This window comes from Pan paniscus, chromosome 1, assembly GCF_029289425.2.
Source record: "Pan paniscus chromosome 1, NHGRI_mPanPan1-v2.0_pri, whole genome shotgun sequence".
NCBI classification, from domain to species: Eukaryota; Metazoa; Chordata; class Mammalia; order Primates; family Hominidae; genus Pan; species Pan paniscus.
In genome coordinates this window covers 201,183,166-201,199,241 of record NC_073249.2, presented here as the reverse complement: position 1 = coordinate 201,199,241, position 16,076 = coordinate 201,183,166, and the positions used below count along the sequence as shown (strand labels likewise).

The 16,076-nt window shown below is 46.8% G+C and overlaps 1 protein-coding gene across 1 annotated transcript in view; it reads left to right on the top strand.

Moving 5' to 3' along the window:
• Positions 1-16,076, top strand: part of MAN1C1 (mannosidase alpha class 1C member 1) — a 165,799-nt gene that overhangs the window by 56,138 nt on the left and 93,585 nt on the right. Inside the window, exon 2 of the mRNA XM_003809476.7 lies at positions 12,449-12,545. Coding sequence (XP_003809524.2) covers positions 12,449-12,545 — 97 coding nt within the window. The remainder of the gene's footprint in view (positions 1-12,448; positions 12,546-16,076) is intronic.

The window sequence follows — 16,076 nt, the reverse complement described above, 5'->3', positions numbered from 1 at the left end:
GTTGAACCATTTCGCATTGGAATTTCACTTGTGGGTGACCTAAGATCTTTCCCACTGTCACTCATCTTTGTCCCCCACATGCTGTCTTCCTGCCCCCACCTAACACCCAATCTGTGATAGAACAGAGCGGTTGGGGACCTGTCCCAGTGCAATGGCTCCCAGGTTTGGTGGCCTTCTCTGTGCAGCTGCTCTTGTCTGTCTGCACGCTGCACCAAGACCAAAGCCTCGCCGGGAAGGGTCTCACCTGCTCTTGCTGTTGTGGCCTCACAATTGGAGCTGTCCCTGTATTGGGCCTTTGATAAATCCTTGTTGAGTCAAGGCCACTGGGCAGTGAGTGCTTCTGTCCCAGGCATCCTCCTTAATCCTTTGACATGAGCAGCCCTAGAGGTTGCCTCGTGTTGTCACCATCCTTAGTCATTTAATCAACATATTTTTATGGAAAGTCTCTATGTGCTGGGTACTCTCCTAGGTGCTAGGGAGCAGTAATGAGCAATGTGGAGCCTGCATAATCATGGGGGGAAATAGATACTAATTGATCACACAACTAATGTAAAATTTTGACTTTAATAATCCTCCATAATAGGGTGATTCAACCTGAAGGGAAGACCTCTCTTGGAAGTGGCAACCAAGCCTGGGCACTGAAAGATGAGTGGAATTCACCAGGCAAAAAGAGGAGGGAGGAGTTGTCCAAGGAGCGGGACTATTGTGTGCAAAGGCCCTGTGGCAGGGGGAGGCATGGTTCCTTGAGGAAAAGAGAGAGAAAGCTAGTGTGGCTGTGGCAGCAATGGGGAGGATGAGCTGACTGAAGGCGTGAGTGGGTGACTTCCTGGGGCCTGATGGGCCTCAAGAAGGAGTTTATTTAAGTGTGTGTTTGGGATGAAGCAGAGCGATATGAATAAATTTGCACTTCAAATAACCACCCTGGCTGCAATGTGGAGAGCAGTGTAGGAAGCCAGGGAGGACCCATCTAGGCCAGTCAGGAGGCAGTCGCAGGAGTTCCATGGAGAGATGGGAGTGGTTTGGATTAGGGTGGTGGTCATGTGGTGGTACAAAGAGAAGTGGATGGAGAGAAACTTCTCTTTTAGTGGATACGTTAATAGGATAGCAGTATCCTGTGGCTGCTTTTTATTGATTGATTGATTCATTTTATTTCAGTAGTTTTTGGGGTACAGGTAGTTTTTGGTTACATAGATAAGTTCTTTAGTGGTGATTTCTGAGATTTTCGTGCACCTGTCACCTGAGCAGTTTATACTGTACCCAATATGTAGACTTTTATCCCTCAACCCCTGCAGTCTTTCCCCCAACTCTGAGTCCCCAAAGTCCATTATATCATTCTTATGCCTTTGTGTCCTCATAGCTTAGCTTCCACTTATAAGTGAGAATATACAATATTTAGTTTTCCAATCCTGAGTTACTTCACTTAGAATAAGAGCCTTCAGCTCCTTCTAAGTTGCTGCAAAGGACATTATTTCATTCCTTTCTATGGCTGAGTAGTATTCCATGGTGTATATATACCACATTTTCTTTATCCACTCATTGGTCGATGGGCACTTGGGTTGGTTTCGTATCTTTGCAATTGCAAATTGTGCTGCTATAAATGTGTGTGCATGTGTCTTTTTCATATAATGACTTATTTTGTGGGGGGGGGGGTGGTTACCCAGTGTGGGATTGCTGGATCAAATGATAGTTCTACTTTTAGTTCTTTAAGGAATCTCCATACTGTTTTCCATAGTGGTTGTACTAACTTATATTCCCACCAGCAGTGTAAAAGTGTTCACTTTTCACCACATCCATGCCATGGCTGCTTTTTATTGAGCACATACTATATACGAGCCATTGTGCTCAACACTTTACATCTGTTATTTACTCTTAGGGTTATTCTAAGGATTAAGTATTTCTGTCCTTTTACAGATGAGGAAACTGAGACTTACAGGGGTTAAGTCACTCACTCAAGGCCACACAGCCAGTAAGGTGGCAGAGCCCTAGAGCAGCCTCTCAAGCTTCAATGTGCATTTGAATCACCTGGGGCTCTTGTTAAACTGCTGCTACAGATTCAGCAGGTGGGAGGGTGGAACTGAGGTACTCTGTTTCTGACGTGCCCCCTGGGTGGCCCTACTCCTGGTCCCTGGAGCACTTTGAGCAGCAAGGGTTTCTCTGCCTGTATGGCCCACACTCTCGACCCTGATGCCTTAGAAACAGCTGCAGACAGGATGCGATTCCTGAGACTGCTCAAACCTGAAACCCCATGGGCAGGATGTGGGTGAGCTGTCTGGACCTCAGGTGGGTGGGAGTTGTATCACATGCTCATTTCCCACATTGGCCTTTCAATAGCTTGAGTAAACCCGAAACTGAGAGGGTTGGAGGCAGCATCTCCCCTTCTACTCCCCCGCTTCACCTCCCAGGGCAACCAAACCCCACCTGTGCCCAGCTTCTGAGCGATAGACCTGGGCTGTGTATTTGCAGGAGCCTCACTGGGGTCACCAACCAGGTCATGTTGTGTTGCCCCAATAAATGGAACTGGATCAGAAAATCTAACGTGGATAGTTTTTAGGTGCCAAGCTGTCAGCTCTTCCCTTGGACTGTGCTGAAAGTGGAAGAGGAGAAAAAAATCAACCCAATGTTCTAAGCTCTCTGTCTACATAGTCATTAGATCCCAGGATCATTAGAGACCAAATCCCTTCCCACTTGGCCCCTGCAAATGGGGCCAGGTGTCACTGCTGGGAGACGCCAGTAAGGCTGCACGTCATGGTGTGAGCACTTGTCTTTAATCACTGGGAAAATCCATTTCCTTCCTTGGCAGCTTTGAATGTAGCAACTGTGGTTCTGGGTCACTGCCAGAGCCGGCCTTGTGTGTATGTGTGTGATTTTTTAAAGTGGGGGAGAATGTCTCAATATTCAATGCTCACCCCCTTCCTTCCAAGTTGTCCCCCCAGAGAACTGTCCAAAGCAAACTTTGGAGTTTTCCACTCTGGGAGTGGTCTGCTGGCACCCACATGTCCTCCCCTCCTCTAATGCATCCTTTCTCTCTTGATCGCATTGTTCTGGGGTCCTCAGCTGAGTGGGCATCTGTGCCTGGGTGATCGATTCTAGTCTCTTTTCTGCAGGAGAGAACTCTTGAGCTCTGAGACAGGTAGAAAGAAAATCTTAAACCAAATAATAATGTTCTGCCTCACACTAGTAAATATTTTGCACTAAAAAATTCCGTGTCATTTTGATTTGTTCAGGTAGACAAGAACATCTTTTGTTTGAGGAAGAACTGAAGAGATTTCTTGGGATTCAGCTCCGATGGCTCTGCCTGTATCTCTCTATCATTGGAGCTTTGTTTTCCGCCTTTGCAAGACTTGAGTGAAGGGAAGGCTTTGTGGTCTATTGTTAGGTGCTCTTTGAATCAATAAATCACAGGCTACAGGAAGGGAGGGGCTTCCAGAGACCATCTAGAGCCACCCTCTATCTCTAGCATGGACACACACACACACACGCACACACACACAATGACTGCCTGTTGCGCATTTCTAGAACCTAGTGGGGACAGGGGTACAGTTTCTTTTGGTGCGTAGTTCTCATGTTGATTGGTTCCGACTGTCATGTTCTTGCACCTGTCCTGAGTATCTCTTGCTGTAGCTCTGGCCCTTTCCCCAGTCAGCTACTGCACTGCCCTGGCCCATGTTTCTTAGAGACATGGTTATCTCTGTGCTATTAGTGTCTGTGTCCTGGCCGAGGCAAGTCCCTTCCCTTTCTGAGTCTATATTCTTATAAAATGTGGCTTTGAGAATAGATGATGTTTCTGGTCTTAAAATTCTCTTTGACTCTGGAGTTCTGGATCTATGCTTCTGTTTGATGTTGTTTCTCTTGCTGGGTGACCTTCTCTCTGACTCCCTGCTGTAAAGACCTCCTTTTTTTTTTTTTTTTTTAATCAAAACCTAACTTGGTCTGACCTACCCCATGGCTGACCACCCAGGCACTTGCTTTTGACTTAAGGGTAGCACCATACGATGTCTTCTTTTTGTTTTTCATTTTAACAACCTGTATTTTTCACATCACAAAACCTTTCTAGATATTCACTGTAGAAAATTCAGAAAATATAGGTCAATAAGAAGAAAAAGATAGAAATCACTAAACTTCTATCAGACATAACCGCTGTTAAGAATTTGGTGTATTTTCTTTCAGTCTTTTTTGTAAACACTCATACATAGGCCAGTGAATTTCATACTATGTAATTTTGTGTTCTGCCTTTCCACCTAATAATATATACTGAGCATTTTTGCCTATCATGAAACATTTGTAAACATAATTTTTAATACCTATTTACTACTTTACATCTCCTACTTTAGCCCTTGCATAATTATTTCCAAATGGAACAAATATCTATCTTGTCCAGCCCACTGAACTGGCCAAATCAAATGAGATAAAATATGCAAAGAGCTGCACAGATGTAAGTGATGATTGTTCATTTTGTTAGTTTTATCTCCCCAAGTGAACTACTTTACCGTATTGTCTCAAAATCGTTACACAGTTTCCTGTTCACCAAGTTTTGCACAGTGGTGGGCAAAACATGCTGTCTGGCTGTAATCTCTTAAAAGGGCATTACATATTAATAACTTTAAAAGTTTTTTCTTAGCAACTTCTTAGAAACTCTGGTATAAGGAAATTATTCAAAATGTTATGTGCACAGAGATGTTCACTATGGCATTATTTACAATAGCCCCAAACTAGAAATCACCAAAATGTCTAATTATATGGGAAGGAGGTGAAGTAAATGATGATGAACCCACTTTCTAAGCTATTATATAGCTATTAAAAGTGATGTTTACAAAGCTTTTGTAATAAAATTGGAATATGTCATAATTATGGGAAGAAACAAAGGTACAATATGAGAGGGAAAAACAAAGGTACCTGGAGAGAAAGACGCCAAAATGGGAATGGTGGTTGTTAAATAATGGACAGTTGTTTTCCTTCTCTTTTTCTGCTTTTCTTCAGTGAGCTTGTGTGCCTTTGATACATTAAAAGGTAGAGAGACAGAGACAAGAAGAGAGAGAGAGGAGACGAGAGAGAGAGAGAAACAAGACGAGAGAGAGAGAGATGAGACAAGAGAGAGAGAGGTGAACCTTGTTTTTAAAATTACCTGAAAGGATTTATGCAGAAGAGAGAAGGAAGGGGCACAGAGCTGAGTTCAAGAGAAGGGAGTGACCCAGAAGTGGGAGAAGCAGGCATGAGGGCTGAAGCCTGAATTGAGCTGAGACTTGTAGAAAATTCTCAGAACCACCAAAGGAGCCTTTTAATTTTTTTGGAGTGGGAAGAAAACAGGCACCTCCTTTGAGCATGCTAATATAATTATAAAAGGAGAAACCAAAATAGCTAGTTCCTAATTTGTTCACCAGACTTCTTCCTTCTCTGACCAGCGTGGGGAACAGGCTTGGTGAGACAGACACGAAGACCCATCCAGGCCATTGAGGAACTGGGGGCTAAGAAGAACTTCAGGGAGACTGACAATGGCCACATTCTGTTGTAATTTATAAAAAGTGAAGGAAAATAGAATTGTGTAATGTATAAATTTGGGTGAAAATAACAGCCTCCAGTAAAATTTCCTAAATGAGTTAAAAAAAAAAAAAAGCATTTCAGACTTACGGAAAAGTTACAAAAATCTAGCAAGGATCTTACGTTTACCTTCACCCAGATTCCGCAAACGTTAACATTAATTTTACCCTGTTTGCTTTCTCTCTCTGTTTTTCACTCATTTGCTTTACATATATATCATATATATGCACACTGTATGTATAATATATATATACACATGTACATACATATTGTCTTGCGAACCAATTTGAAAGTTGCAAATATAATGTCCTCTACCCTTAAATACTTCATTGTATATTTCCAAAAAGAATGACATTTTTCTTTTTCTTTTCTTTTTTTGAGATAGAGCCTTCCTCTGGGTAGAGGCCTAGGTGACACAGCAAGACCTCTGTCTCAAAAAAAAAATATATATATATATATATATACACACACACACACATATATATATTTCACATACCATAAAATTCATATACCATAATATCTGACTTTTAAAGTATAAATTTTAGTCATTTTATTTCATTTTTGAGACGGAGTCTCGCTCTGTGGCTCAGGCTAGAGTGCAGTGGCGCAATCTCGGCTCACTGCAACCTCTGCCTCCCGGGTTCAAGAAATTCTCCTGCCTCAGCCTCCTAAGTACCTGGGATTACAGGCACCTGCCACCACGCCTGGGTAATTTTTGTATGTTTAGTAGAGACAAGATTTCACCATGTTGGCCAGGCTGGTTTTGAACTCCTGGCCTCAGATGATCCGCCCACCTGGGCCTCCCAAAGTGCTGGGATTACACGTGTGAGCCACCACGCACAGCCTCAGTCATTTTAATATATTCACAAATTGTGAATAATCACCACAATCAACTGTAGAAAAATTTCGTTACTCTGAAAAGACCCCATGCCCATGAACAGTCACTCCCCATTTCTCCCTTCCCCTAGTCCCTGGCGACCACTAATCTGCTTTCTGCTTGGATGGATTTGCTTATGCTGGACATTTCCTATAAATGGAATCATACTCCAGGTAGCATTTGTGCATCTGGCATCTTTCACTAATCGTAGTATCTCAAGTTTCATCCATGCTGTAGCCTACGACAGTGCTTCATTCCTTTTTCCATCTGAATAATATTCCATTGCAGGGTATACCACATTCTGTTGATCCATTCAATCAATGGACATTTGGGCTGTTTCCACTTTTTGGTTATTACAGATAGTGCCACTGTGAACATCTGTATCCAAGTTTTTGTGTGGCTGTATGTTGTTATCTTTCTAGGGTATGTGTCAGGGGTTCCCAAGACACCACCCCTGGGTTCAGTGATGCACTAGGAAGACTCATAGGACTCAGCCCATAGTTCTTGTCATGGCGATGATTTATTACAGTGAAAGGTTTCAGAGCAGCCGAGCACGGTGGCTCACGCCTGTAATCCCAGCACTTTGGGAAGCGAGGTGTGCAGATCACCTGAGGTCAGGAGTTTGAGACCAGCCTGACCAACATGGAGAAACCCCTTCTCTACTAAAAATAAAAAAAAATCTACTAAAAAAGAGAAAAAGCGTGCCTGTAATCCCAGCTACTCAAGAGGCTGAGGCAGGAGAATCGCTTGAACCCGGCAGGTGGAGGTTGCGGTGAACTGAGATCGCACCATTGCACTCCAGCCTGGGCAACAAGAGCAATACTCCGTCTCAAAAAAAAGAAAGAAAAGAAAAAGAAAAAAAGAAAGGTTACAGAGCAAAATTAGCAAAGGAAACAGTGGATGGGGACAACCCGGAGGAAACCAGGTGCAGGCTTCCAAGAGTTCTCTCCCAGTGAAGATGTGTAAGGTGTTATCGACCAGGGAAGCTCTTTAGAGACTCGGTGCCCAAGGTAGGCACCCCCTTCCTAACAAGTACCAGCATTCCACACTCCAGAAGGAAAGTAGCTGTTTAGCATAAGCCACATTGTACAAACGGTCGAGACACAGGACACCACCTTTATCAGTTAGAGACTGATAGGAGCACTCGCAAAACCCCAGTTCCTAGACACCAGCTGAGGACCCACCTCGCAAGCAGGCCTTTCTGAGGACAGACGTCTAAGACCTGCTGCATTAACTTTTCTGCACAGGTCCGTACCTAGAATTAGAATTGTTAGGTCATATGGTAACTCCATATTTAACTTTTTTTGCCAAACTGTTCTCCAAAGTGGCCGCACCGTTTTCATTCCAACCAGCCATGTATGAGGGTTCTGATTTCAGCATATCCTGGCCAACACTTTTCATTGTCCATCTTTTTTAGTATGATCATCCTAGTGGGACTAATAGGTTTTTAAGTTAGTGATTTGCAAGCATTTAGGATTAAAAATGATGATCCGTAGGAGCCAAAATGGGTTCTCTAAGAACAATCATGCCAGTCTAACCCCCTATTTGCCTTAAAAAAAAAAAAGCAATTTATTTTTCTGTACTAGCTGTACTAGGGCAGAGTGTTTTTATATTTCAGCCTGTCTTTCACAATATCTTGGTGTACAAAAATGGAGAATCGGGGGGTGTACGGATTGCTTGGCAGATTTCTTATTTGCTGATGAATGACATCAAAACAAACAAACAAAGAACAGAGCTGGGTCCAGGAGAGAGACTCCTGAGGCTGTTTTCCCAACTTAGTCCTCAGCTGGCTGTTTATGTTTCCGTTCAAAACCTGAGGGTAGATGCAGATAGCAGTCCCATCAAGTCTGCAGATTATGCAAAGCAGGCAGACACACGTGTTGAATAAGATCTTGTTCCAGAAAGGTTGGATCTGGAACCAGAGAGATCCTTACAGCGTGGAATGATAGGCAAAGTCCAAAGAGATGGAAGTTATTAGGGACAAATGACAAGTCCACACCTACACAATCTGGCACAGAGGTGACCAGAGTGAGTGTGCACTTTGGTTTCTGCCCATTTCCAAAAGAACAGCCAGCCATGACAAGTGAGTGACAGAGGTGTGGGGCTCCTGGAAGAACACTATGTCATGTGGGTCTGCAGTTTCAGAGGGCTCAATAGGTGAGTGCACTTCAAGAGCTGGCTCCCCGTGGCTGAAGGTCTGTGGTATGGAAGCAGGAAGAATTGTCTCCCCTGTGGCCCATAAGGGAAAACAGATTTCAATTGATTAAAGAAGAACTTTGTGAAACTCCACAATCAAATGGGCCTGGGAAGGTGGAGAGCAGCCCATCACTGAGAGTGTTCAAAAAGATACCACTGGCCGGGCACGGTGGCTCACACCTGTAATCCCAGCACTTTGGGAGGCCGAGGCTGGCAAATCACTTGAGGTCAGGAGTTTGAGACCAACCTGGCCAACATGGTGAAACCTCATCTCTACTAAAAATACAAAAATTAGCGTGGTGGCACGTGTCTGTAATCCCGGCTACTCGGGAGGCTGAGGCAGGAGAATTGCTTGAGTCTGGGAGGCAGAGGTTGTGGCAAGCTGAGATTTCGCCACTGCACTCCAGCCTGGACAGCAGAGCGAGACTCCATCTCAAAAAAAAAAAAAGAGACTACTATTAAGGAACTTCCCAGGAGACCTTTGAGGTCTTAGAACTGCCTAAGCATGACAGCAGGAACTGTCCATCTCTAAAGTCCAGGTATTACCCACGGCACACATCCCCAGTTCCAGAGTGAAAACATTAGCCTTTCTGTAGGTCACCCTTTCTTGTGCCCCTCATAGTCCTACCTGTCCATCAGAACTCTTGTTCATCTGTCCACGAAGCTTCCCTTGAGACACACACTTGCCCCCTTCTGAACACCTGTTGCCCAGCAGCCCCTCCTCTCTGGCTTGATTGCCTGTTATATGTCTTGCTTGTGAAGCGTGTGGTCCACGTTGAGTCTTCCAGCCACGTGTTAAGCTCCAGAGCCAATTCAGCAAATACTTAACAAGCACCTTCTTTGTGCCAGTCCTTGGATGCATTGTGGGGCACGTAGCAGTGAATGGGGGTGGAGGGTCTGACCAAATAGTTGCAGGTATAAAAGCTTGACTGCAGACCACCATGGGTCTGCATCAGGAATGTGGGAAGGATGACTTCAGGCTGGGAGGAAGGTCTCCCTGCAAAAGTGCCCTTTCAGCTGGGACCTGAAGGAAGATGGGCAGTTGGCAGGGGGGTGGGGGGTAGGGGCTGGAAGTGCATTACCACCATGGCTATAGCCCAGACACAGGACAGGATACCTGGTAGGGGCTTGCTTAGGGTGTGTTAGGGAGAGAGAGAAGGACCACCTGGCTAGGAGGCTGTCCGCTTCATCCCCTGTCCCCTGCTCACCCAGCACCTAGGCTGAGCCACCCATGGCCGGAGTCGGGAGGCATGTGTGCATTGAAGGAACGAAAGCAAGAAGAGGGAGCTCTGATTGCCTTGTGAATTCAGTCCCCAGCGATGCTGGGATGTTTTGTGCCTTCATTCCCTCCCTTGGTATGGATGACTATGAAAACGGGCCACGTTCCAAACCTCACATTCCTGCAGTGACAGCTTCTTTGAGACCACGTAGATACCTATGATTCTCGTAGTTACTCCGGAACACCCACTTCTCTCTCTCTAGGTAGGGGGAATTTTCAGGGTAGGGTGTGGCCCCCCGCTTAGACCTTTCCTCCTTTTCTGCTGTCATTTATGCTTTAACAGCTTGCTGCTTGCCCCTGCCAGCCCCCCAGCCACCTGCCCTCTCTCCCCCGATACTGACTTAATAGAGCCCTCAGATAAGAGAGACTGAAGGAGGAGGCCATTCTCTCTCAAGCACTCATGCCTGGCAATTATTTGTCGTTATTGCCAATTCAAGATAAGTAGAAAATAACAGAGGAATGGAACCAGGACTCAAAGCCCATGCCAAGCCCTTGGCTGTGTTACCATGACGTTTGCTTGTGTGTCACGTGGGAAGCCACATGTCTGGCCAAGCCTGGGGGGTGTCAGCTGCCCTGGGAGATGAGTGAACGGGGTTCTGGCCTGGCTGCTGTGCTGCCATGACCACTTCTCGTCTCTGGGCCTCAGTTTCATCATCTGTGAAATGGGGCAGTGGTGCTAGATTATTCTGCCATTTCACGGAGAGTCCAGGCCATGCACCTGTCGGGTCTGCCTGCCCTCCTGGTCTGTGCGTGTGGGCTGCAGCAGTGAGAGTAGCTGTTTACTATCCCGGTGTGCCTGGAAGAGACGTCTCCTAAGCGCGGGCACCAGGAGTGGCCGAGCATGGAGAATACAGGTGGTGATATCCTAGAAAGCGGGCCGCTAAGGCGGGAAACACAGGCTGGGAGAGAGGAGGGGAAAGCCAGCGGACGCAGGACAGTGTCTGGAAGTGAGGTGAGTGATACAAACAATATAACAGATTGGTGCTTCTCAGATGTGGCCCCTGGGCCAGCAGCAGCACAGGGGAACTGGTAGAAAAGCAGATTCTTGGGCCCCACCCCAGACCTGCTGAATCAAAAACTCAGGGTGGGGCCCAACAGTCTGTTTTAACAAGTCCCCCAGTGATTCTGATGCAAGCTAACATTTGAGAACTAAGAGACTGGATGAAAGGAGGGGTGGATAGATGAGGCTTGTTGAGCCAGTATTTTAAAGGTCAAGGAGGAAATCGAGCTAGTGCTTGTCAATCACTTGCTGTGTCTGGTTGGAAACTGGGCATTCCCACTACACTCTTTCATTTAAACCTATCAGGATGGTGGCAAGGCCTGCCTTGTCCCTTGCTAAAGCAGATCTCAGCTGATGCAACTGATTTCACGCCAAAGTCACAGAGATAGCGGCAGAGGTGGGATTAGAACCTCGGCATCTCTGATCTAGGAGCCTGAGTATTTCCCAGCACACTAGGCTGCCTCCCCATCCACCTGCGCCTCAGCTCTGCTGCCACCGCGGGCCCCTGGCTCCTCCTCTGCTCAACGGGTCACCCCAGAACTCTGCTGTGTTGTGCTCCCTCTGCAGCCAGCCATGCCAAGGGAAAAGGGGCACACCATAAAGGCAAGTGAGGGAGACCTTGGGGGCTGCAGCACAGGGTTGGGGGTGGACTGTCACCTTGCATCTGCTTCAGCCTGAAGGTCTTGGGGCAGCTGGGGAGCAAGGTGCTGGCGTGACGCTCCTGAGAGCTGATGCAGCTGCCTTGCATAGTAAGAACTCATGCATACTCTGGGTGACAGTCCACATAGGAAGAACTTGTGCATACTCTGGGTGACAGTCCATAGGCATCCATTGTGCCAAGCCCTGTGCTGGTTGCTGTGGGAGAAACTGAGGCAAGGCAAGTGTTGTTTCTAGCCTCAAGGAGTTTATGATCCAGAGCCAGAGGAACAACAAGTAACTGGGGTGAGCTGGAGTGCATGGGAGGCCAGGGTAGGTCAAAGGAGTTCAAAGAGACTCGTATGGTGATTTTAGGGGACAAAACCAAGGCTTTGGGGACAGACCTAAGGCTTTGGAGCCAGAGGGGATGGCTCAATTCCCAACATTATCACTGACTCACTGAGCGATCTCGGATGAGTTACCTCATGTCTACAACCCATCTCCTTAGCTATAAAATGGGTTAACAATACCTGGCTCGGGAATGTTCCATTATAGCAAGCACTCATTTTCCTTCCCTTCGGAGGATGACTTTAAGCCAGAGCAAAACAGGGAAGGCTTCCTGGAAGAGGTGACTTTTCACTTTGGCACTGAAGGATATCTAGAATTTAGTGCTTTTTCTGTCTTCTCTAAGAAATCTGTGGGTAGGCCCTAGACACATGGCGTTGTCTAAGGAGAATGACCTTCCCAGCAGCTATAACTGTACAAATAAAATCATGTTGAGAGGAAGTCACTTTCTTCAATTTGGAAAATTTGGAAGGTTATCTTTTAGTTTAAAATCCTGTTGCAAAGGGCAAAGCCAGGCGGCCAGTGCGCACTGCCAGGAATCGTCACACTGAGGTTCTCTCTATGCTGCTTTTTCTTGCAGATGATGCAGTTTGCTTGGCAGAGCTATAAGCGTTATGCAATGGGGAAAAACGAACTCCGTCCACTAACAAAAGATGGCTACGAGGGTAACATGTTCGGTGAGTCGATTCAAACCACTTTGATATCGGGAGGGACCCACCGCCCCGCCAGTGGCTGAGTGGAATTTTACTTTTGGCTTTTCACCTCCTGAGTTGTGGGGGGCTCCACAGTTCTCCAGATCTGGGGCCTTCCAAGTCTGTGTTTCCTCTGGGCTGTTCAGGCTTCTGAGTCCTCCTAGATTTAGGGGGAATCCTATATGCTTCTCTCTAGCCTTAGAGACTGCTTTGTATGAAATTATCATTTATTTTTTAGAGTGAAGAAATGGAGTAGGGGTAGTGAAGGATGGAGATTTGTTTCCGTGGAGGTTTGGAGACCTAAAGGACACAGAGGACCAGGTTTAAATCCACTCCTCTGGAGTGTGGCCGTGAAATGGTCTTGGATGTTTTCGTAGATTGCTGAACACATATCTGATGGGGCTGGGTACATGCTATTTAGAGTCGGGGCGGAGGGCCGGGCGTGGTGGCCTTCACCTGTAGTACCAGTCACTTGGGAGGATGAGGTGGGAGGATCCCTTGAGCCTGGGAGTTCAGGTCCGGCCTGGGCAGCATATTGAGACCCCATTTCAAAACGACAACAGCAGCAAAAACAAAAGGGTATAGAGTCATGGCTCACAAGCTACTCGGAAGCCAAGTGGAGCAGCCGCACATCAGGAGCGGGGGCATGGGGCATGGGGCCTGCTACTGCCTGGCAACTCGTTGTATTTTATCTGCAGCCGCACTTGCTGGTGTCTTTGTCCTCCTCCAGCCACAGGATTCTCCTAACCTAGAGCCTTGGGAGTCTCTCTCTGTGGCTCAGAGGGACTGCAGGGTGCCTTCTTGTGGGCATGGGCTCAGATTCCAACAGTAACACCCATGCAAGTTGCCAGCCCCCTTGTCTGCAGCCTGGCCTCCATCTCCCCTGAGGGACAGGAGTAGTGTGGGGCTGGAGAGGGGCAGTCCCATACCTGGATTCCTCACCCCTTACAGATACAGGCTCCTGAAGTCAGGAACCAAATAACTGAGTCTGAGATGGAAATTCCCAGGAAAATCTTCAAGGCAAATTTACAAGGGATATCCCCCCATCACCCCCATCGTGTGCAGCCCTATCAGAGATGTCCATGTTATGGAAAGAGTGACAGGAATCTGCCCTCCTCCCCTTCACCAGTCAGATCGTCACCTGTCTGACTGTTCAGACATTTCACTCCCCTTGCGGGAAGTGGGGTGTGGACTGGGGCAGCTTTATGTATTTATTTCTCTCATTATCCTAGGAGTGTATGGGGGAAAAGGAAAGTATCAAAAAAGTGCAAATCAGGCAAAAAAAAAAATCTGTTCTGCTCTGTAGATGCAGCCTTCATTGACATCTTTGCTTATTTCCTCTCAATCTTCTTTCTGCTTTTTTTCCCTTTTATATACCATTTTATGTCCTTTCTACTTTTTTTTTTTACTTCATGTTATATCGTGTTTCCCGAAGTCATCTAAATGTTTTCATAAAGAATGTTTTAACGGTGTCTGTGATTGTATGGATATGCCATAATTCATTTAACTATCTTGCTAATGTTGGGCAAAGATTGTTTCCATTTTTTTGCTATTAAAAATAATGCATGACTTATCTTTGTGCATAAAATTTTGTCTCAGGATGGATTTTTAGAGATGAATTCCTGAGTCAAATGGGAGGAAGAGAGATGTTTCTTTTACTTCAAATATGAATTAAAGAGATGTATTGATTCCCATTAGGAACCTGGCTGTCTTACCTGCCTAGAACAGAGAACTTCCACGCATATCCTACATCAGCCCTGGGGAAAGATTGCTGGTGCAGATCCCATCAAAGTTGTGGAGCTTTTGCTGTTAGTATAAACAGGGACATTATCAAGAAAGCTTCCTCCTTCTCTCTAAACACAGTTTGCAAATATTCAGGGAATTGGTGGTGGGGTGGGAGGGGCTGATGATTCCTGAAACTGCACACAGCATGGGCGCAGCTATTGCTTATACCATCACAGGAAACACTTCTGGGAGGGATTCCATTTTGTAAAATTCCTCAGGGCCTGGGATTTAAATCTCAACCCTCTGGCCCCTTTCCAGTCATCACGCCTGGTGGCGCATGCTTGAGCCGTCTGGAATGGTGGAAAGAACCCGGAGTTAGAATCAGATGACCTGGGCACAAGTCCTCACTCTGTCCTGAGCTGTGTGGCCAAGTCCAAGGCACTTAACCTCTCTTGGCCCCTGTTAGTTCATCATTCATACTGGGACTGCTATAAGGATATAAATGAGTATGTACGAACAAGCAAAGGGCCATGTCTACATGAGTGATTTATGATTTCTGTTGTAATAAATGAGGTTGGCAGTTGTCCCAGTGAGCCCGTGGCAGGCTCTGAGGTCCCTTGGGTTGTCTGTCTCAGGAGTGGCCTTGGCAGGGCCCAGGGAGCCCTGTCATCCAGTACATGTAGCGTTCCTAGCAGTGAGGCAGAGCCTTCCCTCTGCAGCTAGCAGATCAGCCGCAGTGGGTGGCTGGCACCTGGGAAAGGGAGATGCATGAGGACCAGGTGCTGGGTGGGGAAAGCCGGTCTTGACTGACTCCTTCACTCCATATGTAACTTGTTAGGTGCCAGTGCCTAGTGGTGACTGCTGGGGATACAGGGATAAATGGGACAGCGAAAGTTCTACCAACTCTGCCAAGACATGCACTGGCAACCCTTCCTGGAGCCTCTTGGAGGTCTGTCTAGGTGCTCTCAGAGAGAGGGACAAGTGGGGGTGACCACAAGTGCTGACATGGACAATCCTTACGGGCTGGAACTTCCGGCAGACCTGATTTAAATTCAGACTTTACTACTTCCTGGTTGTGTGACCTTGGACAAGTCATTTCTCTCCAAGGCTGAGTTTTTCTGTAAATTGTAACTAATGATATACTCAAATCCTGACCTAAGGACTGCCTGACAAATAGAACCTGTTCGTAGGTAGTAGCTCAGATTACTGTCACCACAAATGGGTCATAGGATACGGAGGCTTATGGGTACACACCCAAAGGAGGAGGGCTGAGGGGCATTCTTGGAGCCTGAGAGGGGTTCTAGTTGGGGTGAACCCATGAGGGGCATTGAAGCTAGACTATTCCTGAAGGTAGGAGATAAACTGGCCTGAATGAAGCAGCTTGTCACCCACCTTCTTTTCTGGACTTATGGGGGCTGCTGGGTTGCATCATTCCTGGACATTTAATGTCCTCCCTATAGGCTGAGCCCTGCAGACATGGGACACTGGGTGCAGTCAGGTGGCAGGTTGTGCCCATTCTGCTGTGCTGTCTGAGTAGGGTATACGAGGAGACCCTGAGCAGCGCCCCGCCTCCTGGTGCTCGGCTTGGACACTGGTTCCTATGGCCTCGTCCCTGGCCTGCAGGGCTGGCAGGGCTGTGTGTGGGGAAGGGTAATGAGTTCACACAGGTGCCTAGTTTTGCTGAGATTTACAGGAGCTGCAGCGAGGGCAGTCGGATGCCCAAGCCTGGTCTCCTGGTGCGGCACTTCACCAAGTGAATCCCCCTCCCAGTCGCCCACTTGCCCTTCCTTG